The sequence below is a fragment of the Epargyreus clarus genome, unplaced genomic scaffold, assembly GCF_041222505.1.
Source record: "Epargyreus clarus isolate Ecla_fem2 unplaced genomic scaffold, WU_Ecla_fem_2.2 ptg000006l, whole genome shotgun sequence".
In the NCBI taxonomy this organism is placed as follows: Eukaryota; Metazoa; Arthropoda; class Insecta; order Lepidoptera; family Hesperiidae; genus Epargyreus; species Epargyreus clarus.
The window spans coordinates 2,820,385-2,846,417 of NW_027332214.1; the positions used below are offsets into that span (position 1 = coordinate 2,820,385).

General features: G+C 38.2%; 1 protein-coding gene across 1 annotated transcript in view; it reads left to right on the forward strand.

Moving 5' to 3' along the window:
- Window positions 1–4,160: 4,160 nt before the first annotated feature.
- Window positions 4,161–26,033, forward strand: part of Chbp (chlorophyllide A binding protein) — a 34,735-nt gene continuing 12,862 nt past the window's right edge. The window contains exons 1-27 of the mRNA XM_073073615.1: window positions 4,161–4,301; window positions 8,639–8,846; window positions 9,324–9,410; window positions 9,768–10,000; window positions 10,531–10,744; window positions 12,530–12,625; window positions 13,346–13,581; window positions 13,932–14,148; window positions 14,555–14,650; window positions 15,040–15,269; window positions 15,696–15,912; window positions 16,207–16,299; window positions 16,651–16,883; window positions 17,240–17,444; window positions 17,920–18,015; window positions 18,358–18,587; window positions 19,147–19,366; window positions 19,745–19,840; window positions 21,737–21,966; window positions 22,320–22,536; window positions 22,716–22,808; window positions 23,247–23,476; window positions 23,825–24,029; window positions 24,326–24,421; window positions 24,815–25,044; window positions 25,327–25,543; window positions 25,851–25,946. Of these exons, the coding sequence (XP_072929716.1) occupies window positions 4,179–4,301; window positions 8,639–8,846; window positions 9,324–9,410; window positions 9,768–10,000; window positions 10,531–10,744; window positions 12,530–12,625; window positions 13,346–13,581; window positions 13,932–14,148; window positions 14,555–14,650; window positions 15,040–15,269; window positions 15,696–15,912; window positions 16,207–16,299; window positions 16,651–16,883; window positions 17,240–17,444; window positions 17,920–18,015; window positions 18,358–18,587; window positions 19,147–19,366; window positions 19,745–19,840; window positions 21,737–21,966; window positions 22,320–22,536; window positions 22,716–22,808; window positions 23,247–23,476; window positions 23,825–24,029; window positions 24,326–24,421; window positions 24,815–25,044; window positions 25,327–25,543; window positions 25,851–25,946 (4,744 nt within the window). The 5' untranslated portion in view covers window positions 4,161–4,178. The remainder of the gene's footprint in view (window positions 4,302–8,638; window positions 8,847–9,323; window positions 9,411–9,767; window positions 10,001–10,530; window positions 10,745–12,529; window positions 12,626–13,345; window positions 13,582–13,931; window positions 14,149–14,554; window positions 14,651–15,039; window positions 15,270–15,695; window positions 15,913–16,206; window positions 16,300–16,650; window positions 16,884–17,239; window positions 17,445–17,919; window positions 18,016–18,357; window positions 18,588–19,146; window positions 19,367–19,744; window positions 19,841–21,736; window positions 21,967–22,319; window positions 22,537–22,715; window positions 22,809–23,246; window positions 23,477–23,824; window positions 24,030–24,325; window positions 24,422–24,814; window positions 25,045–25,326; window positions 25,544–25,850; window positions 25,947–26,033) is intronic.

Below are 26,033 nucleotides of genomic sequence, written 5' to 3' on the forward strand. Positions count from 1 at the left end.
CCGGGTTTCGTAGAGACTTTGCTACCATAGACCACATCCACACAGTGAGGCAGATTATACAGAAGACCGCGGAATACAATCAGCCCCTGTGTTTGGCGTTTGTTGACTATGAAAAAGCGTTTGACTCTATCGAAACCTGGGCTGTTATGGAATCTCTGCAGCGATGTCAGGTCGACTGGCGATACATCGATGTGCTGAGATGTCTGTACAACACCGCAACTATGTCCGTCCAAATCCAGAACGTCCAAACAAGACCCATCCAATTGAGCAGAGGCGTGAGACAGGGGGATATTTTGTCCCCGAAACTGTTCACGGCTGCATTGGAGGATGTCTTCAAGTTATTGGACTGGAAAGGACGGGGCATACGGTTAGACGGAGATTACATCTCGCACCTGCGCTTTGCCGATGATATCGTCATTATGGCAGAATCGCTGCAGGAGCTGCAGGAAATGCTGAACAGCCTGAATGGAGCCTCCCGACGGGTAGGGCTTGGAATGAACTTGGACAAAACGAAGGTTATGTTCAACACTCATGTCATTCCTAGCCCAGTTACCGTTGAGGGTATGACTCTCGAAGTTGTGCATGAATACGTTTACCTAGGCCAGATCATCCAGCTGGGTAAACACAACTTTGAGAAGGAAGCCGATAGGAGGATCCAGTTAGGTTGGGCAGCTTTCGGGAAGCTTCGTCACATCTTCTCGTCGCCCATACCGCAAAGCCTGAAGACCAAGGTCTTTGATCAGTGCGTCCTACCAGTGATGACCTACGGAGCCGAGACGTGGACACTTACAGTAGGGCTAGTCCATAAGTTGAAAGTCGCTCAACGTGCTATGGAGAGAGCTATGCTCGGTGTATCTCTGAGAGATAAGATCCGCAACGAAGAAATTCGGATGAGGACCAAAGTCACCGACATAGCTCTAAAGGCTAGCAAGTTGAAGTGGCAATGGGCTGGCCACATCTGTCGAAGAGCCGATAATCGCTGGAGTATACGGCTCTTGGAGTGGAGACCGCGTCTAGGCAAACGTAGTGTGGGACGCCCTCCTGCAAGGTGGCGCGACGATCTGCGCCGGGCGGCGGGAACTAGCTGGATGAGGAGAGCCGAAGATCGGGCTCAGTGGCGTGCCTTGGGAGAGGCCTATGTCCAGCAGTGGACTAACGTGGGCTGAAGATAGATAGATAGATAGATATATTTGTAGAAGGCATGTTATCTATCAAAGAGTTCGAGGTTCGACTCCGGAGACACCACCGCCATATTTATTTCTGCAATATAACTACACTGTCAAGTGCTGCATATTAGGGATTAAAGGGGATGGTAATAAAGATTTCAAGGTGGTAGAACCCTTTGTGGTTCGACTCCGGCGGCATCACCGCCACACCTATTTCTACCTAATAACAGCAGTTTTAGGCGCTGCTGTGTTCCGGTTTGAAGGGTGTGGTAAGGGAGACAGACTTTTCCGAGGCATTCCAGCTTAGTCTTCAAGGGTAACGGCGCATCCGTGGCCGACCTCAGGTAGGAATATCTAATCCTATCTAAGGTTGATTACGGATGTCCATGGGTGGCAGTAGCCACTAACCATCAGGTGGACTGCATGCTCGTCTGCTACTCTTATATTATAAAAAAAAAGATAGACCTATAAAAGTTTTTCCAACTTGTTCCTCAGGGATACACAATGGTCGGCGACCTCAAGCGGGACTTCTCCTCTCTGGAATTCATTTTAGATGTCAATGGGCGCAGTTACCACTGACCGTTACTAGGACTGCATGCTCCTGCCAAAAAAATGCCTCCTACTAAAAAAATGGTGGAATTAGTATGGTTCAACCGATTTTTCCGCTTTATACCGATCCGGCGTGGCGTTGTGTTTACCATACCGGTCTAACGTGTAAAGTATCCTGGGATTACAATCTCTATCAATACTAAATGGGTCTATGAGAATATAATGCGTCATTTAAGAGAGTTGATTGACAATTTGGCTATGAGAACCTAAAAAGAAGCAAACTCACAGTACTCCGATAATCGTTTTCCAAATCGATATCGCATTATTAATCGTATTATTGTCGCTTGCGATTTGTCAGATAGTGTGAGCAAATATTTAGAAAAAAAATAATTTGGAAAAATAGATAAAATCTACACACGTCCACATACAGAACCTTTGACTCAGGCATTACCCAATATTTGGCTTGTCTGGTGGTTAATAACCAACAATACCAAAATCAAGACAATTATTAATGATTAATATTCGAAAACAAGAAGCGCTGAATTAGACAGGGGCCGGATTACCACAGAACTGCTGTAATTTAAGCCCATAACAGAAATCCACTTCATGACCTCATAAGAATGTATTATCAGCTATATCGCTCCAAGAAAGACTAATTCTAGAGAATTCGGTCTGATAATTAAAAGAAAATTGATAAAAGAATGAAATCACTTGCCTTTCATTACTTAGTCATTATAGGGATTACTTATGACTGTTTTAAACTACCTTAGCTACCTTCTTTGCTTTGATTAATAAGCTTTTGTTTTTGCTTTCTTATTTTGCATGTATGTGTAGAAAATCATATCGAATGTCGATGTTACACCCATCCGATCGAACGATCCGGATGGGTAAGTCCAACTTTGACAGAAGATCATTCGAAGGAACTGTGGCGACTTCCCGCTACTCGTCAAAAGATGGCGCCACGAGTATTCTGAATCACGCTAGCGAAGTTTTCTCAACATCTCATATATATACAAAGTCCGAACTAAGACTGTTGGAACACTGCCACTCCCCGGGCACCTAGCCCGGTGGAAAATATCCCTTTGCCAAATAACCAACTCGTATGGGCTGCGTTTGAAAATTACGAAGTATTTTATCGTCCAAAATTCTTCATCGCCTGAAGTCAAAACTATTCGAGGCACAGTTCGATGAATGTGCATTATCGAAGTTTCGAAGGTGGTAGAACCCTTTGTGGTTCGACTCCGGCGGCACCACCGCCACACCTATTTCTACGTAATAACAGCAGTGTTAGACGCTGCTGTGTTCCGGTTTGAAGGGTGTGGTAAGGGAGATAGACTTTTCCGAGGCGTTCCAGCTTAGTCCTCAGGGGTAGCGGCGCATCTGTGGCCGACCTAAGGTAGGAATATCTAATCCTATCTGGGCTTGATTACAGATGTCCATGGGCGGCAGTAGCCACTTACCATCAGGTGGACTGCATGCTCGTCTGCTACTCTCATATTAAGTCAAAACTATTCGAGGCACAGTTCGATGAATGTGCGTTATCAATGGCGCCGATACGTAGTCCTTTACTGTAGGTCTTATTCGAAAATTCAGAGCCGCTTAACGCACCATGGCTATACTCGGTATTTCACTACAGGACATAATTCGCAACGATAAAATACGTAGACGAACTAAGTCAAGTAGCAAGCTGAAGTGGCAATCACATCACTCTTCGTACTTATCAGAGACGATCCGACATAGTTCTCAGGGGAAGCTATACACCTGTAGAATTTTGTGGAACCTTTGCCTTGTAGAATTTTGTGGACCCTATAGCCACATACCGTCAGGTGGACTAAATGCTCGTTTGCTACCTCTATAAAAAACCTCCAACATAAGTAACACTTTTTTTTTAACGAAGGGGAAACCTTTAAAAGTACCCGCTGCCATGGGGGCGACATAGGGTGATGTGGGACTCTTACCGCACTAAAACCCCTCGGTGGCCGTCCTCTGTGCTACGTAAAGGACTTCGGGATCGCCAAAGGAATGAAACCGGAGTCCTCTTAGCGCATTGTCCCGGGCTCCACCCACCTAAGTACGTGACATTCGCCACATCGTCTGGTGTACACGACGGTATGCGACCACACATATCGCTAGCCTTCCCGGGGTCGCTGGCCGGGTGGTTCGAGCTCCTACTCTTGCCGTCCGCAACCCCGGAAGCCCCCTTTTAGTCGCCCTTTACGACAGGCAGGGGATACCGTAGCCCTATTCTGATCCCGAAACCACAGGGTGAGTTTGAGTGATTGAGCCCTAACGTCAAAAAAAGATATACATACAAACACACGCCTCTGTCACGCTGTAAGTGAACAATTCGACAAAAAATATACAGATATTGATAAGATTTCGTATAAATATTATCAATATTCAGATAGAAGGGCATTTCGCTGTTTAAGCTAGTGTAGTGGTGGATTGGACTATGATATCATAATGTGGAAATTTATATTATTGTTTAGTCTTTTAGGACTCCTAGATTTAAGTAGTGCACAGTTAGTACAGTTTGGACAGTGCAACCCGAATATACAATTAGTGAATAATTTTAATGCAGCGCTGGTAAGTCCTTATTTTTTACTTTGAAATCATGCAAAAGTGAAATTTCGAAAAATGAAAAGCAATAAAAAAATAATGAATTAAAAAAAATAAAAGAATAATTAATTTAATGTATAATAATAATTCATTTAATTTAAATAAATAATTAATTTAAATAGAATGTTAACTATCATATTCTAAACTGAATTATTAATAAGGTATATGATTTTGAAATTGAAATATTTAAAATCTCTAAAAATATTTCTTAAACCGGCTAAAATTAGGCCCTTTAGGTTAAGTAAAACCAAGTTAATATTTAGTGATTTAACACTTGGACTAGTACAAATGTCATGCGCTTGTGCATACGTCATGCGATAGTACACATGTCATGCGTTAGGACACGCCATTTGTGCATGCTCCTGCATCGACATACCCCTCCTTATAGTACTTTACTCCATTATACCAACTAGAGGTTTGAAAACAAAACAAAGCATTTGGACGAATCCAAAGACATCTCATATTTTAAAAACCTTGAGGCCGTTTGAGAATTATTGCATACATAAAGGTGGTAGAACCCTTTGTGGTACGACTCCGGCGGCACCACCGCCACACCTATTTCTACCTAATAACAGCAGCGTTAGGCGCTGCTGTGTTCCGGTTTGAAGGGTGTGGTAAGGGAGACAGACTTTTCCGAGGCGTTCCAGCTTAGTCCTCAGGGGTAGCGAGCGGCGCATCTGTGGCCGACCTCAAGTGGGAATATCTAATCCTATCTGGGGTTGATTACAGATGTCCATGAGCGACAGTAGCCACTTAACATCAGGTGGACTGTATGCTCGTCTGCTACTCCTATATTATAAAAAAATATATTAAAAAAAAACACATACACAAATACTCTCAAACATATTTCCCTCCACAATTAGGTAAAAATAAGAAATAGAGAGTATAGAAAAGAGATTGAGGAAAGCAAGACATGTAGAATGTAGGACATACATGACATGTAGGTATTTCACACCATATATAGAAATATCTTATGTTAAGTCCTGTCACGCATGCATTTCTCGGTATTCTTTATGCGCTACAATATATTTATATCGGGGAAGAAAATATTGTGAGGAAACGCGTGTGCATGATTATTTTCACTAAAATCTCAAACAATTTAGATTCTTGTTGATTTACTAATTTATGTAGTGTTTAGATGTACCTAAGTTTTTGAAGGTGGTAGAACCCTTTGTGGTTCGACTCCGGCGGTACCACCGCCACACCTATTTCTACCTAATAACAACAGTGTTAGGCGCTGCTGTGTTCCGGTTTGAAGGGTGTGGTAAGGGAGACAGACTTTTCCGAGGTGTTCCAGCTTAGTCCTCAGGGGTAGCGGCGCATTTGTGGCCGACCTCAGGTAGAAATATGTAATCCTATCTGGGGTTGATTTTAGATGTCCATGGGCGGCAGTAGCCACTTACCATCAGGTGGACTGTATGCTCGTCTGCTACTCCTATATTATAAACAAAAAAAAAACCTAAGTGGCGTAAATCAAAGTCCAGTAAAATGCATAAGTAATTTTATTTAGGTATAAACCACTTGAAATGAAAAATCGAATAAATAGTCAATTGAGTCGAATCGAGTGAATAATTTTATCCAACCTAGCCCATATTTAAGTACGATAAAAACGCTAAAACAATGAGCGAAAACTAACTTATCACTTCCAGATATTTCTTGATTAGATAAAGTTTAATGATGCCGGGCCAAAATAGGTGATAATGGTAACTTTATGACCGGCAATTGATAACTCAACTGATTGAATGACGTAATTAAGATGATATTTTGAATTATTTGTAGATAATAATAATATTTATCACTTGTGTTTTTATGTATACCTACCACAGCTGTGGTAGGAAATGTATTAGAACAGTAGAACCAACGTAGTACCACCGCTTCACTATTTTCATCTTTAAAACAGGCTACCATCTAAGTGGCAAATGCTTTCTGGCACATGTCTTCAGAAAGGTAGCGTTTGCCAAAAATTTAAAAAAAGTTTCTTTTTTTATATATCAAACATATATTTTTAAAGGCAATTAAAAAGGAATATCTACAATGGGTTATTGAAATACGGTAAATACTTTTATTTAAAATACTTTACTCCATGCTCAGAGGTAGCCCCTTGTGAACTTTTCACATAACTTTGAATAATGTGAGTTTACTATGAAAACTAATGCCACATGAAAACAAACAACGCAATTTCTTTGTGTTACCATGATTTTATTTAAGGACGAAACAGACCGCACATCATTATGTTTAAAAACATGGTTGCATTGTGGTATTATTCAAAGATAGAGCGTGTGTGGTTTGGCCGGGGAAGTCACACACACCTATTTCTAGCGTGAATCACTTCGGTGAAACTTTGTAAGGGAGTAGGAGTGGAGTACGTATTATAAATTAATTATCCCTTACTTTTACCGCAAAGAAAAATATGGTGATGCTTCATACTTGAGAGTCTTTTTAAAACTCTTTGAGAACTTCTCAAAGATATATAAAGTATACCAATTCGCTCTTGGAATATGACCTAATCCTTCTCATTATCAGGGGAGACCCGTGGTTCGCAGTGAGACATTCATGGGCTGATGATAATATTATATAAGGATACAGATAAGCTAAAACACAATAACAAATTAAGAACTATCTATGTAAAAATATCTAAACAATAATCAGAAGGGCTGATTATAAAAGGTAATAAATGAGTACTGATTGTAATAAGATAAATAGTTTCTATGACGTGGTTAATAACCTATTATCTATACATGAAATAATATTTAAATCAAGGTCATTCTATAATCTACGAAAATCAATCGGTATAATAATAAACAAGGTGTACAATGATGAAACTATAATAATAGTTCGATGCAAGTATTGAAGTTGAAGATTTATTGCAAGAAATAGATTCATTATGACTTATAATATGGTCTTAATCCAGTTTAAAATTCCTTTAATTAGAAATAGTTTAGGTTTTCATGTTTTTCCATAGATTAGTAAAGATTACTCACACCTAACAAGAAAATGCAACAAGTTTTGACAATTGAAATTGTCACTGTCATTTATTTCCGTGTTTGAGAAATACATAGATATATTGGAGAAATATTAAAAAATGTACTTTTTAGTGCATTTACGAATCAAACGATACATTTCCCTTTTTTTCTTCGATTTCGTGTTGTTTTTGCACCACTTAACTGCAGTTGTCGGCATTGTTTCGCATAAATTACGCCATAGGAGTTAGTGACGTAATGGGAAAACAGTCAGCCATTTTACGTATGTGTCAGCCATTTGTGGCTTCCTTCAATTACAAGGCGATGAGATATCTATACTTATCTATGTGTTTTTCTTATTATATCTTCAATCTATAACTATCGTGAATACCATATTCTAATTTTCATATTAGGTAACATGCTACGACTACGATATATGAACATTTAAAATAAGATTTTTTTTATTTTATTTTAAAATGGGCCAAGGTTTCAGTGTCTTAATTCGCAGATAGATATAATATTATGACTTGGATTTTATCGCAAGCACTCCTAAATATTATCAGAAATGTCAGGTAAAGGCAACTTTATTGTTCAAGTACCAACGATGTTATATTTTTAACATATTTTGTTTTTAGTTTTAAATGTACTTTTAAAATAGATGATATTTTAATCTGCTACTACTATATGAACTGAAAAGTATTATTACAAAAAAAACTCCGACTACATAAAAAGATAGCCTATGTGACGACCCGCGTGGCGGAACATACCGGTCTGACGCGCAAAGGGTCCCAGGTTCGGTCCCCGACCTGACAGATATCTAAATGATGAATTTAGATTTCAGTTTCTGGGTCTGGGCGTCTGTTTATTTGTCTATGTGTGTGTCCATGGCACCCACGACACAGGGAATCCTAGTGTGGGGTTGTGAGTGTAGAGAGCGTTTACAAAACAAATTGAATGACACCTCAGTTAAGATCTATGAAATCGTTTAGGCTGTAGAACATGCCAAAGAATGTGACGTACAACATATTTACATACATATAATAGATACGCTCGAAAAACATTATATCACATGTTGTTTTTATTAGTTGTTATGTTGTTTTGATTTGGAACTTAAAAAAGATTCTTTCTACGCTCATAATCCCACAATAGGATTCACTTTGTCGTGGAAATCGGGAACACACAGAAAGACAAACACTAAAACATCTAGATTAAGAACAGATCTAAATTAATCATTCAAATATCTATCTGGCCGGGGATCGAACCGGCCGGTATGGTGACTCCACCACGTCGTGTGTCGTCTAATAATTATAATAACAAAAACATATTGACATTATATCTCCCCAGTTCACAGGAAAATGGTATGGCACCGCCAGAACAGACAGTGTGCTGCAGAGCGCAGACTGCTCCACCCTCGAGCTGACAGCGACATCCAATGGCTTCACTGTCCGCAACGAAGCCGTCAACAACAACTTCTATGAAGAGATCACTGGGACCGCCACCCTGGAACCCGGCACAGCGAAGTTCACACTAAATGTCTCAGTGTCTGAGGATCGTAAGTGTAGTTTTTTTTAATTTCTGAACAGTGATAGAACCCTTTGTGGTTCGACCCTGGCGGCACTACCGCTACACCTATTTCTGCCTAATAACATCAGTGTTAAACGCTGCTGTGTTCTGACATATTTTTCCGAGGTGTTCCAGCTTAGTCCTCAGGGGTAGCGGCGCATCTGTAGCTGACCTCAGGTAGGAATATCTTATCCTATCTGGGGTTAATTACAGATGTCCATGGGCGGCAGTGGCCACTTACCATCAGGTAGACTGCATGATCGTCTGCTCCTCCTATATTATAAAAGTAAATATATGGGCTTTAAACCACATAGCCGTATAAAAAATGCGTCTTTTGTTTTGTTACGTCAGTTGTTTCCAAATTGTCAATACATGATCTCTCAGTGGATTGTATTGCGATTTTGATTTCATTAAACACAACAACGTCTTGATTGATTTATTTACTCATCATTGGTCATATTTTCAGCTGTCGACTTTTGGATCCTGACTACGGACTACAGTAACTTCGCGCTTGCCTACGCATGTGTTAATAGAGGAGCCGTGCAAAGAAGTGGTACGTGTCTTTCTCATTAATCCAGTAAATCAAAGGCTTAGCATTAATATATTCCATTAAGTTTAACCCACTTTATGCCACATTATTAACCCATGTAATTCAGCAAACCCAAAGAATTTTTGTACAATCGTTTATAACTGCAATCGGTTAAAGTTTAAAATTATGATATTCAAATAATTATTACAATGTTCATTTTAACAAATTAGAATTACAATTAATATTTTAAAATTATGTATTTATTTAATTTTTAACGATAATTCTCATTTCCTGTTTTTAGGATTATTTGTGAGGTTTTATTGTAAATTTTAGAATTTTTTTGACATGATTAAAATGTTAAATTTAACTCTGTGTCCACAGTTTACATATGGCAAATGGGTCGAGAACCACAATTTGCTACAGATTTGATGCCAACTTTGATGAACCGGACCCTTAGTAATCTCTTGGGTATCACCTTGAATGACCTAAGAACCATAGAACACTCGGAGATGGCTTGCCAGGTGCTGCCTAACATTCCTCAAGGCCAGGCTGTCATCCTGCCTGGACAGTGTGACCCTAACATTACTGTTGTTCAGAATTTTAATCCGTCTCGAGTAAGTATTGAATACAACATACTTGTAAATAAGTCTTCTTATAAAAAAATAGATTTAATTAAGCAACTTATTTGATTGTTGCTTGCGATGAATATGCTATTTTTAATATTAATTTTAGGGAATAGTGAACAGGGAATGTATATAAACAATAATATAAATAATGTATATAAATAAAAAAGGGAATGTATATAAACTTAGGAAGTGGAAATAAATAGAAGTATTCGTTTATCATAATGATGTATGTATTTATTTTCACCCATACTTAGATCTGACAGGTAGTGACTCATGCGAGATCATTTTCATCAGTTAGAACTTTTTAAATGAATTGTTTTTGAATTTATAAATGAATTGCAAAACTAAAATGAATTGTTTTATTACGAAATTGACTCTGGAAGCTGCCACTGTCCATCTAATAGTAAATAGTCACTGCCGATGTAGTCAATCCCAAGTAGAATTAAATGATAGGAGAATAGGAAGGATAGGAAGGAGAATAGGAAGCAGAGAACATTGATGATAACATATATAAACAGTTCTCAGGAGTGTGGCACAGCATCGCGAGCTATTATTCAGATAACCAACGTGGCGCGTGCGGCAGAGCCCAGTACACATTGGTCGGGAACGTAGTCAATGTGGTCAACAGTGAGGTGATAGGCCAAGCACTCAGGACCGTCAGCGGCACGGCGGTGGTCTCCAGCGACGATAACAGCGCGAGGCTAACGGTCTCTTTAGAAGTGACACCTGGCAGTAAGTAACCCTAAATATACTTAAAAAAATGTATTAAAAATGATTAAAATGTTCAAATAAGCTAAAAATTAAGGTAAAACTACTAATAAATTGCTTAACTACATTAAATATATTTTTAAACTGGAAAGAAGATAAATTTGTATTAAAATAATTAAAATGTTGAAATAAACTAAAAAGGTAAAGCTACTAGACTATTTAATTGAACTAAGTACAGAATAGGAGAAGACGAAAACCGATTCGTTATTAAATTTCCTAAATGAACTACTATCTAAGTATGATTACTAAACTGTTTAACTAAGCTATATCTTTATATATATATTTCTTATGTGCGTGTGTATGTCACTGAACTCCTCCTAAACGACTGAACTGATTTTGATGATATTTGTTGTGTGTGTTCAAGGGGACTTGAGAATGGTTTAGATTCACAATTTAGTCCGTGGGAAAAGGTTTTTTTAATTAATTTTTAATTCGTAAGTAGTTATAGAATCGGCAACTATGCATTTGATCAAGTGATGATCTTTAGCAAAGTTGTTGTCCAAGAGCCCACGAGGGCTTGGGAGTTGGTAAGACCAATTTTCGACAGATCGCACCACTGTCATTCCAATGCAGGTACAAATTTTCCGTTTTATGTATGTCATATTATTTCTTTAAAATGCGGGCGAAGCCGCGGGCACCACTAGTGTTAATCTAAAACTCATAATGTGGTTCAGCTGACGGAGACATTGCAACACATAATACTGCCTTATAACAGAGTCAAGTACAATAATATATTAAAGGGTATGATAATAGGGATACCTCCCTACAATGTATTCTAATTCAGTCCTCAGGGTAACAACAATTTTACTTTCACGTGAGCATGTTCTAGACCCGCGTTTCCCAACCTGTGGTCCGCGGACCCCTGGGGGTCCGCGAGTATATGTAAGGGGGTCTGCGGTGTCATCTCCGGACCATACATAAATTGCTCATTAAATGCAAAACAGTCGGTAAACGAAAAATCAGCAAACCAGTTTTATTAGAAAAACGTGATGTAAGCACACGGTATTTCAAAAAAAAAATAAAAAGACGCATCCAATGATGTATAACACTATTATTAATCTAAAAAAAAACAAAATACATAAATAGGTCCTTCAAATTTTGTTTTGGCGGGGTTTTTTTTTTTTGCTCTTCATTTTATTAAAGGGGTCCGTGAAATATGTGCTTGATTTCCTAAGGGTCCGTGGACTGAAAAAGGTTGGGAAACGCTGTTCTAGAGATTATCTCGAGTTTAGTATTGAAGATTTCGATGTAAAAATAGCTTTATCCGAAATTGGAGTTTATCTCCTGATAAGATCAAATAAGATGACATGTAGACAGATATCAAATAAAAAAGTAAAACAAGAGAAATAAGTTTGTTTCCAACCACTAGGCTAGGCTGAAACTTGGCCTTACAATCAAAGGAGCCAAGTTCGAATCCAAGGCAGCCACGTGCCCAGTAGTGAGACAGTAATGAGTTGACGACGACGAAGTTTGATTTGGATGACGATTAATTTACGGTATTACTAGCTAACCCGGCAAACGTTGTATAACGCCATATAAATAAAAAAAATGTTAAGGGTGAACAAACTTTATAGATAGAAAAATAGATAGTAGCCGATTCTCAGACCTACTGAATATGCATATAAAATTTTGGTGAAAATCGGTAAAGCCGTTTCGGAGGAGTACGGTATCTAACATTGTGACACGAGAATCTAATATATAAGATAAATCCAATATGACCAGACCGATAATTTTATTATTTTGTTACAGCATTTTCAAGAGCAGAACTATGGGTCATCGGTTCAGACTATGACAATTACGCTGTTTCATATGCGTGTACGAATCTTCCAGATAATCAAAGAAGAGGTAATAGCAAGCCTAGTTATTTACACTATAGTACAGAATCTTGAAGAAACGTTCTGTAGCTAAAATATTTTGATAATACTAATAATACTTAACAACGAATGTATTTAGAAGGTGGTAGAACCCTTTGTGGTTCGACTCCGGCGGCACCACCGCCACACCTATTTCTGCCTCATAACAGGAGTGTTAAACGTTGTGTTCTGGATTGAAGGGTGTGGTAAGGGAGACATACTTTTCTAACTTAGTCCTCAGGAGTAGCGGCGCATCTGTGGCCGACCTCAGGTAGGAATATCTATTCCTATCTAAGGTTAATTACAGATGTCTATGGGCGGCAGTAGTCAAATTTTTACACAACGAACCAGTAAAACCAATATAAGTGAAGTGTTCATGTCACTGCGAGACGACTGGCTTGCAGTGACATTAAAACTTAGTCTGTTCTAAGTGGATTTTTATTAGATAGTCTAAAGATATAATAATTATATAACCGATGACATATCTCTACCTTTATATTTTTCTATCGATCTGACACGCAAAATACTTCAAATTGTAACATTATCCCGTCAGGCAAAATCAGAATGTATTTTGTTTTTCAAGAACTAAAACTAGATAAACATTTGTTTATTCGACCTATTTTTACCCACCAATAGCACAACAACTCCTATCTCCAGTATAAGTGAAAAGTGTTATTAACCTGTTTATTTATATCCTTTTATCCTTCCTCAGTAAACAGTTGGATCCTGAGCAGATCTCGCAGGATATCATCGGCGGCTCAGTTAGCTGTGAACGAGATTATTAACTCCCAGCTGGATTTGAACGAGCGATTCTTCACACAATCGGACCAGAGTGACGAAGCGTGCTTCTACTTTCCTGAACCAGCACCGGACCGCCCCGTGGTCTTCAGAGGACAATGTGCATCGAACGCGAACGTCCAGGCTATGCCCAATTTTAATGCTGAAAGAGTTAGTATTACTTGCTATCTTCAATCTTTATCTAAAATTGAAATCCATCTGATGGTTCAACACTACCACGTGGATATCTAGAATCAATATTATTAAGTCTTGAAGTCAGTCAGATACAGATGCAAAACCAAAGAAGGAAGTTGTTAGGAAGTCAAACTAGGACAGCAGCACTTCACACAGTGTCAACAACTAATCAGGAAAAGATACCCACTTTGATAAATCTGTGCATTTAACAGATACATTTTAAGGGTGTGGATATCATTTGTTCGGACCTGATCAAAAATATTTGCAACTGTCAAAGAAATGAACGACAATCAGTGTTATTTACATTGCTCATCTGTATTTTCCAGTACCTAGGACTTTGGCACAACATCGAATCCTACCCTTCAATATGGCAGCAGGGCACTTGCAACAACGCGTACTACTCCCTGGGCGATGACGTGGTTGACGTATTAAATACACAGGTCGTCAACCAGTCGCTTGACGTCATGAAAGGTTTCGCCAGACTCGCGTCAACGGATGGCAGCGCAAAACTAGACGTCACCTTCCCTGTTGCTGACACTAATCGTTAGTAATGCTTAATAAACAGATGCATAGTATATGTATATTGACTACTAGTAATAATATACGATTAGTAAAGTCTAATTAATTTATTATTTACAATCGGATAATGAGTAGGTACTCATTATCCTTTGAGGTTCAAATGATAGGTTCTTCCTTGTTGATGGACATAGACACTGTGTGGATGTTCACATGATCACAGTACATAAATAAATACACATTTACCTTAGTCCCTACCAAATGATATCAAATAAAATTGTTTGTTTACCTAGAAGTGGTTAATGTTCCCTAAATGGTACCTTAATTTCAGTACAGTTTGTCAAACTAAATGAGATATTTTATATTATAACCATATTTAATTCACTGTCGTTATTTTCTTTCTTTCGTTGATTGTTTTTATTTTTATTTTCAGAAACAGTCACAATCGGCTATTGGGTTCTGGACACCGATTATGATTCTTACTCCTTGGTGTACACTTGCGAAAATCTGAATGAGGATGAAATGCAAAGTAAGATTTGATTGATTCTTCATACTTTATTATAGGGGTGATAGAACTTTTTACGATTTAAATGCAGCGGCATCACTGCCGCGTATTTGCCTCATAATTTTTAGTGCTGCTGTGTTTCAAGGACAGGGAGATGCTTGTCTCTCCACGCAATTCCTCATTTTAAGCGTCTACTTACACAAGTTGTCCATGTTGATCGGTAGCCGTTTAAAACTAGGACTCTATTTTATAAGTATATAAGATTATGGGCATCGTCAGAACATGTTATATCGTCCCTTAACCAGCCAACATGAAGAATACCTTTAACAAGTCCATTTCTAACGTATACCCCTTTTCTAAATAAATACCTACTATTTCTTATTATAAACACTTATATTGACGATTATTTTTAGTCTGGAGCTGGAAGCTGAGTAGGACAAAACAGTTGACTGCAGGTGCTAATACAGCTATGAACAGGGTTATCGATAGTATAAGAGTTCTGGACGCGAAATACTATGTGGGGAACGATCAGTCCGTGGACGCCTGTTTCTATTTCCCTGATCCGCAGCCTGGAGTGCCTGTGGAGTTCCCTGGAAGATGTGACCAAACCATACCAGTTGTCTCCAACTTCAATATGAACGCTGTGAGTAGTCTGAATTATTAGATTTTCTATTTTAACACCTGCCGCATATTTCCTGCATTCGCCCACGGTTGACTAGTAAAGAATGCCATCAGGCATTCATTTTACCCTTTTATGCTATAACTTTATACGAGAGGTAAAAAAATAACCTAGAAGAAAAAATAAATGTATTTTTTCTTCTAGATTTAAATAAATATACTTACGTAATTAAGTTAAGATGAAATGAAACAGGTCTTGATAATCATTCTATATTGAAATGACATATTTAAGGCCCATTTAGGAAATTAATTATGAGCGAACTTAGTTTAACAGTGTTGGTTACTGCTATCGGAAGATACTGAAAGAAAACTTAAAGTAAAACACAATTGTACTTACAATACATAGTGCCCCTACTTTGTTCATCTACTTAGTGCAAAATTTTCTTTACAGTTCCAAGGAACTTGGTATGAATACCAATCGTATCCTAAAGAGCAACAGACTGGACAATGCATCTCCCATGAATATACCAGTGGTACCGGCAATACGTTGAACCTGGTGTCTTCCAGTGTAACTGACCAGTTCTTAGGGCAGACGAGCGGCGCCCTGTCCTTCAGTTCGACTGACGGAAGCGGCAGATTGACTGTGACTATGAGAACTACTGAAGGCGGTAAGAAAAATTTTCGAGATCAAACAAACTTAAAACAGTAAAACTTAATGATAAATTCATAATCCACTGTTCACTTCTGCATTCGATTCCAATCGAGATATTTGTCAGGGAAGAGAGGTTGGTTTAGTGTAAGTTACTCCTAGATGTTTGTTTATCTTTGTGATTTATTACATCGTTAATATGTATTTGATATAAAGAACATGTCTATAGAATCCCTAAATGCATTGAAGACACTAAGTCTACATACTTGCAATGTTATTTAATGAATGAAAACATGGAAATCATTTGTTACAGACATAACTTTCCCATTTTGGATTTTGGCTGTCGATTACTCTGACTATGCATATGCCTATAGCTGTGTGGACGTAAGACAAGATTTTCAAAGAAGTAAGTATTATTCTTTATTATCCCATTAATTCAAAAGGATCTACAACGTAGGACAAAAGAGTCAAGATGTAAAGATGATGCGATAAACAGCACTTTATCCAGAAGAGTTGAAACCATCCAAATAAAAATGTTATTATTGCCTTTGCCGTAATAATACACGGTGCATTAAACTACGTCGTCAAAATTGTTTCATTATTTTAACTTCTAAACATACACATAACACACATAAATTTCTTATTTATAATTATCACATCAAGAATCTTTTCGAAAATTTTGCTCCATTCATAAATGATCCTCCGATATACTCGTAGATGAGTTATCATGGTGATGTCAAAAAATCTCTTTTCACAGTATTCAGCTGGAAGCTCACCAGATCTCCAGGACAATTATCAACAACAGCCAACACTGTGATTAACAACATTATGTCCAACCATGTGGTACTTGACCAGAGGTACTACGAAGACATTGACCATTCAGAAGACGCGTGCTTCTTCTTCCCCGACCTCGCGCCTGGCGCAGCAGTCATCGTGCCTGGCCAGTGTGATCCTAATATTAGCGTGGTCCAGAACTTCAATGCTGCCAGGGTATGTACACCATAATTTAATGGATTTTTTTCTATAAGCTTCGTGAGTATTAACCATAACAAAGAATAAATATACTAGTTTCTATGTTATTCGTCACGCACTTGTCTAGGGGAAAATCGTAAAAAGGGTCTGGTAGTTCGAAACTAGTCGGTTTATCCCAAAAAATCCATGTTAAGCCATAATTAATTTTAGTCAAATCATGTCAAATGTTAACATAGAATAACCACGTGTTACTATTATTTCTAAGCTGCCACGCTCGCCCTCACATTTCGTCAATAATTGAAGCCCTTTAAATTGCAAGATTATTCCGTTTTTACAAAGAAATCTGACTACTTATAATTATGTACCAATTTCAGTACGAAGGACTCTGGCGTCTTATCGAGAGTTATCCCGCCGAATTCCAAAACGGGGATTGTAATGACGCCACCTACACCCTGAGTGGTTCGAGCGTCATCGTGTACAACACTCAAGTCATCAATCAGAGACTAGACACCATTACTGGGTCTGCGGTGCTCGCTAGCAACGATGGTAGCGGAAAACTGCTGGTCACTTTTCCTGGCAGTAAGTATTACCTTACACTATCACGAGTATTTACAACATTACCAAATATACTTATTTTAAAATTGTTTTATAAAAGATATCTTATTGGGTAAACTCCAATGGCTCCATCACCATATATATTTCTGCCTAGCAGTTTATTGTGTAGTATATTATTTTGTGTTCAGAGAAAGAGACATTATAACTTAGTCCATCAACGCTTCTGTGATGTATCTCATATACGATTTCGATTTTATTTTGGATTGTTACATTCCATAGGCCACAATGACAACGTACCATAAGGGTAATTGCATTTTCGTTTGCTACACGATTTTTTTAAAAAATATAACATTCCAAATCTGTATTTGGATTTACACTTTTATATACTTATCCGTCTGAAGTCTTATATAAGAAAACTAATCCTTTTCCCTTCATTATCCATGTCTTAATAATCTCCATGCTCGTTCTTCTAGTGACTTTAACAAAAATATGTTTGCAGCTCCTGGCCAGGCTGAATACTGGATTCTCGACACCGACTACGACTCATATTCTTTAGTCTACAGTTGTGTGAACCTTGACGCTGAACGTCGAAGAGGTATGAGTACTCTCTAACAAATCTGTCTTACTATTTTCTTATAAAAGCCGAATGAGGACGCCCTACAAAAATGTTAGTTTTATCTAATTGAACACTATGTTTTTATACAATGTTCAGGAACTTCTTTAGTTAGTTATTCGTTATCAGTTACATTTTCTTATAATTACGAGTACGTTCTATTTCAATTTATGACATTAATCGGTGTGTAATCTTCAAGTACCTTATTTGGAATTTTACTTAGATTATGTAAATGGGCCATAAGATTATTAGTTTTGTTGACCCCCAGTCAATAAGCCCTTATTTACTTATAACAAATCGATTAAAATATTCATATTCTTTCAGTTTGGAGTTGGAAGTTAAGTCGAACGGATCAATTGACACAAATAGCACAGGCTAATATTAATCGTATCGTAAACAGCGTCCAAGTGCTGAATAACCGTTTCTTTGAACATATCGACCGATCTGACGAAGCTTGCTTCTATTACCCTGAACCAAACCCAGGTGCTCCTGTTGTCTTCAGAGGTCAATGTGATGAAAATATTCCCGCGGTTTTATTCTTCAATGCCGGCGCTGTAAGTATACCTTTATACACATAACAACAGTGCCAACTGCTGTTGTATTCTGGTTTGAAGAGTAAGGAAGACATATTAATCCAAGGTGTTCAAACTTAGTCCTCAGAGGTAGCCACCACCTGTAGCCAATTTCATATACGGCTCCAATCTTATCTGGGGTTATTACAGACGTTTAATGAGCGGTAGGGTCCACCATCACGCACCACCACCACCACCACCACCATCACCACGCAGCGCCGAGGACGGCCACCGGGGGGGTTTTAGTGCGGTAAGAATCCCACATAACCCTACGTCGCTCCCACGACACCGGATACCTTTTGAAGGTTTCCCCCTCGTAAACAAAAAAAAAAAAAGGGGTCCACCATCAAATGTACTGCATGTTGGTTTACTTATTCAATATACATACTTAAAAAATGTACCAAAACGAAAATTACCAACACGCTATTAATCGTATTACGGGACGTATTCGATATTATTGCTATTATTAATCCACACCACTACAGCTCTAAATTTTATCTATAATATTTTATGAACTCACCATACTGTATTTTGCTTTTAGTACATGAACTTGTGGCATGACATCCAGTCGTATCCAACCGGTTTCCAAGAGGGTACTTGCAACAATGCGTTCTACACGCTGGTGGATGGGGAAGTCGATGTCTTTAACACGCAGGTTATCAACCAGACCTTGGACACTATCAACGGTGTTGCCAGATTGGTACCAACTCCAACCAATGATGGGAAACTCATCGTCTCCTTCCCTGTAGCTGGCACCAACTGTACGTTTACTTTAACGATATTCTTTATTAAAGAATTAAAATACGTGTTTCAAAGTGACATAACTTTTAGCACTACCACACCTTTTTCTGTCTAATAAAAGCAATATTAAGCGCTGATGTCTTCCGATTCCAAGGCTGTGGTAAGAGAGACATACTTATCCGAGGCGTTCCAACTTAGTCCTCAGAGGTAACAACGCATTTGTGGCACCGCACGCATTTGTGTGTTGCACCTCAGGTAGGACATTAATCTTATTTGGGGTTCTCATCAGATGGAGTGCATGATCGTTAGCTAAAGAGAAAAATAATAAGCAACAATACAGATCAGATGAAGCTATTTATTGTGTAGTGATTATAATGTATTTAACACTTTCCTTGCAGTGACAACAAGTACACCATACTGGGTTTTGGCTACGGACTATATAAGCTTCGCCCTCGTTTATACTTGCGTTAATCTTCCGAACAACCAGCGACAAGGTAAGTCCGTCTTGTACTAAGTCATATTTGATTTACGCTTCTTCATTTATACCGAAAATTATATTTTTTTGGAAAACTTTCTTAGACTTTGATTTAAATTGTCACCTTCCTTAAAGCTTCATTCTGAGATATGTGAGCTGTAGTGAAGTCATCGTCGTTGGCCCATCATTGTCCTTCATTGGGCACGGATATCTTTTAGAATGTTATGTCTTTTAGAACGGAGTTAACACGTTAGCTGCGGAACGCGGCTTAAAACACCTCGTCCATGTCTGGTCGTTATAGCGGTAAGAAAAAACTTTAACTTCTCTGTGGTGCGAGAGGCATAACTTCCGTCTGGTTCAGTGTAGGAGAGTGATAACTATATGTTTGTGATGTGCTACTGATTCCTAGTTCTATGGTACACCAACCTAATGTCGGGTTTGTTAGACCTCGTACCGCACTGAACAAATAATAATGCTAACACAGTGCGGAACGAGGTTGGGAACGCCTCGTTTCCCCAGGCACCTCGTACCGCACCCCACGCTAGCTTCACGTGGTTAGTGTTGTGCAACGCAGTCGAGGCTGCGTAGCGACGAAGTAGGACCGCTGTCTTTATGTTGAAAATTATCATGTCGAAACGTTGCCGAAAAAAGTTGATCATGGAGGAAGATGAAGAAAAACCGGTTGAAAAATCTGAGCCAGAATCAGAATACAGGAAGATATTTCAAAAACAGGTAAGTCACAAATATACTTTGTCTAAGTGAAAGTCCAGTAGTGAGACTTGGCAGGCTAGGCGTATATCCGTATAGTAAGAAATTACATTATAGATAATTACGTTTCCTGTTATGGTTCAAACAAAAGTTAAGTAGCTACATTATTGATATAGGAAACGTAGGCAAAATCGTTACCGAATATTCCGATTACTCTTTACCCTAATCTACTCGCTCCTACTTTTCAGAATCCACTGCAAAGAAAGCACATCATCTCGATAAGGGTCCAAAGAAGAAGAGATGTGTCGGATGCTACGAAAAACTCCGCACATTCTTGACATGTCGTGAGGCAGACAAAAAACCAAAAAAAAAAAATCTCACGGAATGCACTGTTTGCAAAAAACCTTATTGTCTGAAATGTTTCAATGAAAAACATCCATAACTTTTCCCCTTTTTGTATTCATTCTGTCCATAACGTTGATAAATAAAAACAATAAAATAAAATCGATATTTATTTTCCCATCACTAAATTATATGGAAACCTGCCATTTTTCAGTGCGGTCCGAGGTGCATTAGACCCACATTTTATTTTACCCATAGAATCTAAAGTAACGAATTTAACCAAGGGCGGCGGCAGTTTTAGGTTAATCAACTCATTGTTAATAATAATCAAGACAAAAGCCGTCGATTTTGTCTTATTTGGCGCCAAAAAAAGGATTTTAGTCTCCTTCGGGCGGTGGGATTTAACACGCCTCGTGCCGCCACAATGTCGGATATAGGACGAGGTTTAAAACAACTCGTAACGCAGTAATGGAAAGTACAGAAAAATCTGTGCCGCAGGGAACGTGTTAAACCCATTATTTACTTTACACGTTAGCTAAACGCGAATTGGTAGACTTCCTCCTCTAAAAACTGGTGTGTGGTGTGTACCATTTCCTCTCGATAGATCTCGCAGGATTCCTCACGATGTTACCCTTCATCGATAAAGCAAATGACAACTAATTTCTAACACGCACATAATTTTGAAAAATTAGAAGTCCCTCCCGAATCGCGATTAAGAGGTCGAGGTTTTTTTTTTGGTGGAATAATGAATTGATAATGATGAGGAAGAAAATAAACACCACACACGCGAGTGATCCTATAAGAGTTCAGATCTTTTTTGTTCTTATTTCATACGAAACTCTAAAACAACTTTATTTACTTCCAGTGTACAGCTGGAAACTGAGCAGGACCAAGGAGTTGACACCGAATGCCATCAATGCGATCAACAGTATTACTGCGACGATACCAGTACTTAGATCTCAGTACTACATTGAGAGGGACCAAAGTCCTGAGGGCTGCTTCTACTTCCCGGACCCTGAACCTGGTGTTCCAGTGGTCTTCCCTGGACAATGTGATATCAATATTCAAGCTGTGCGGAACTTCAACATGTCCGCGGTAAGAGATTTTGTTGAGGATTGTTATTAAGTGAAAAATTCTGGAGCAGGTTATATCTAGATTTAAAGCAATTCATAAAGATGCTAGAACCCTCCATAATCCAAAAATTCAATATTTTACAATAATCGTTTAAGCTTCTTAAAAACTGGAGACTCATTACCTTTAGGGAGTTCATCCGTACATCGAAACACTCTCAAAATTAAGTTAAGAAAGTACTTTTTCGTGTTCATGATATATTTTTTTGGAATTTCGATATATGAGACATTTAAAGCTAAACTAAGTATACCGCATACCTACCAAAACAGAAATATGATATTATGAATGTAACTGATGAAATTTTGAATTTTGAACAGTTCGAAGGAACCTGGCACGAGATCGAAGCGTACCCGAAGGATGAGCAAACCGGCCAATGTGTTAGCCACGATTACACTCTGACCTCCGCGAACATCTTCAACCTGGTGTCCTCAAGTGTCGCTGACCTCAATCTCGCCGTCACCACCAGTACTGCTGCCATAACTTCCGTTGATGGTAGCGGACAGCTCACCATTACCATACCTTCTGGAAACTCTGGTTAGTTGGGTTATAGTTCTGTATATATATTTTATTTTTTATCTGTTTTCTAAAGAAGCAGATTTTTTGAAGTTTGACTGCAATGACGTCATACCACTAGATGTATAATATCCGCGTGACGGAATAAAGTTTATAAATATATGAAAAAAAGTCTTATAAATGTTCAAATATATTTTCAGTGGTTACCATTATGTTCTGGATATTGGCTACGGATTACACGGATTACGCTTTAGCATACAGCTGTGTCAATGTTCGCGCAGACTTTAGAGCAGGTAAGCTTTATTGAGATTGTTTCAGAATTTCGTACAAAAAACTTATAACTTACTTTCGCAGTAACACCTTCGTAACCATTTACAAAAAATAATTTTCTTTTCAACACAATCATGTTTTTTTTTTTAAATTCAATACCAAAATACTAGACTACTAAAACAAACATAGTAAATTACTATTAAAAACATACTTTACTATTGCTATATGAAACCTAGGTCCTACGTTAGTAAACGTCTTCCACACATCCACAAAAAAGTAGCCTTTGAATGATATTAACTTTCTTATGTAACGTATGTGTGTAACTAATGCCGAGTTGCGGACTACTAAAATTTATGAGTATGACCAATTCTACTCCATACACATCATACATACATATAATCTATCTCTTATAGGAGATCTAGCTAATATTCGAAATGTAATATTCTTAAATTTTATTACAGTGTACAGCTGGAAGCTCAGTAGAACAAAACAGCTATCAGCACAAGCCCGTGTGGCCATAAACACCGCTATGCAAGACAACGTGGTACTAGGCAACCAGTACTTCGAACAGATCGACCAGTCAGATGAAGCCTGCTTCTACTTGCCCGAGCCAGTTCCAGGGCGACCCGTTGTATTCTCTGGCCAGTGTGACTTGAACATCCCGGTTGTGCAAAATTTCCAGGCTGCCAGGGTAACAAATATGGTCTTAACTAGGATTTCAAGTTTGCCAATAAAGAATCTGTGGACGATACCCGTATTGTATTTGGATGTCCACGATATTGAAATTACAATAGTCGTTTCAATATCGATATGTATATTCATATTGCTTTTAGATGTTCAAATACAATATGTATAAATTTGTATTTTATTTGCTTGTGATAGTTGTTTTAATGAAACGACCATCTAAATTTTCATCTTTTTACTTTTTCCTCTTTAAAAGATATGTTCAATTGATTCTTAGGTTACCTTTTTAGCGAACCTAACCTAACCTAAATGACTGAAAAGAATGTTTTAAACAGAATTTGTTATTATATTCTAGTACCAAGGCCGGTGGCGGATCATCGAAAGCTACCCAACTCCATTCCAATATGGATCCTGTCAAGACGCTACATACACCCTCAATGGCACTGAAGTCATCGTCTTCAACACACAAGTGGTGAATGAAACTTTGGACACCATAACTGGAACAGCTGTGGCGGCCACGACTGATGGAAGCGCTAAACTTCTAGTATCATTCCCAACCAGTAAGTCTAAGTTCATTAAATCACTTTCTACAACCACACTGACGGCGGCATTTTGGTGTTATATTACGATAAGTTATTTCAAATCAGCAAGATTAGACTTGCGACAGAGTCATTTATGTAATGGGGTCGTTATAGTAATAAAGGTGTTAAAAATAAAGCCTGCCTGTGTTCAAATCCAAGCGCAAATCTATTGTTGACATTTCTGTTTTTCGTTTAATATCTTACTTTATATTTGCGATATGTACAATATAGGCAAACATTCATTTTAAGTAAATATTTACTTGTATTTTTTCTAGCTACTGAACAAGCCAAGTACTGGGTTTTGGACACCGATTACGACTCCTACGCCCTGGTCTACAGCTGTAGGAATCTAAACGATCAGCAACGATTAGGTCAGTAGTTTATATGTATTATAATTTAATATACAAATAGCAATAAAAGTTAGTAATAACCCTATTAAAGCGTATATACAAAGTCATTCGAGGTCACACATCCGACGCTTAACTTTTTTTTTATACGTATGCGGCAAAAAGACCGTGCAAGCCGTGCCTGGCATTGTTAACGTAGAAGGGTTAAGATTCACACAAGCCGCGTTATTATACACACTTCATTTTATAGAAACTCTTCTAATTTATTTCTTATAATCAAAATTTGTTAGATGCAATAAGCAATTAACTCAATCCTAATAACAGTTTAGCGGAAGTTGTTTATACAATTGTTGCATGTTTTATAAATACATGCTAACATAGCAAATTTATTAACTCTTGTACCAATTGTCCGAACAGTCACCAGCTGGAAGCTCAGTCGTACAAGCGACCTCACACCGACCGCTATAACCAACATCAACCGTGTTGTCAACTCCATCAATGTTCTGAACGACAAGTACTACGAGATTATGGACCAGTCTGATGACGGCTGCTTCTACTTGCCCGAACCGGACACCGGTAGCCCGGTTACCTTCCGAGGAACTTGTGACCAGAACATCAGGGTTGTCACCGATTTTAATCCAGTCAGAGTAAGTTTTATAATGCAGATGTTGTAATTTAGTATGCTGTTCACCACAAAGTAAATTCACTGCCAGCCATGGACCTCTATATTCGACCAGATAGGATTCGATTCCCACCTGAAGTTGACATCACATGCATTTCTGCTCTTTGATTCTAAGTTGAAGCCTCGTGTCAATATATCCTTTACGCCCTTTAAACCAGAAATCATTTGATGTGACAATTCCATCAAAACCGAAGGACAAAGTCTTCTACCAACATTTAAAATATTCTTACAACTTGATATTTTCCAGTACATGGGCTTATGGCACGACATTGAATCGTACCCAACTGGCTTCCAAGAAGGCACGTGCAACAACGCGTTCTATACCCTCATTGGCGGTGAGGTCGACGTGTTCAACACTCAAGTCATCAACCAAACCCTCGACACCATTAACGGTGTCGCCAGGATAGCGTCTACTGACGGCAGTGCGAAACTTACCGTCACTTTCCCTATTGTTGGCACTAATCGTAAGTAACATCAAAGCTAATTAAATAACCTTTCGATACATAGTAGTACATTAGCATTACTTGGAAACACAGAGCCAAATTTAAAATATCTTTATGTACTTAGTCTTAATCCAGCCTCGGAACTTTTCCACTCTTAAGCTAGCTAGCATCTAACTTTTCAATTTACATTGATTTCCGTGGTCTATGCTAAATTAAAAACATTTTCTTTGTTTTAGTAATTTTGCTCATTCTGTAAAATATTTTTTCAATGTTCTGTATTTTAAGCTTATTCTAAATTCACTATAACAACCAATCAATCAATTTATAGTAACCACAACCACGGACTACTGGGTTCTGGCTACGGATTACGATTCGTATGCCCTCGTCTACACTTGCTTGGATCTTGGAAACGATCAACGACGAGGTAAAAATAATATTATATTAATAATAATAATTAAACGTATCCAACAGCTGTAGAGGTTTATTTTTGCCAGATTTTTAGGGTGCTAAC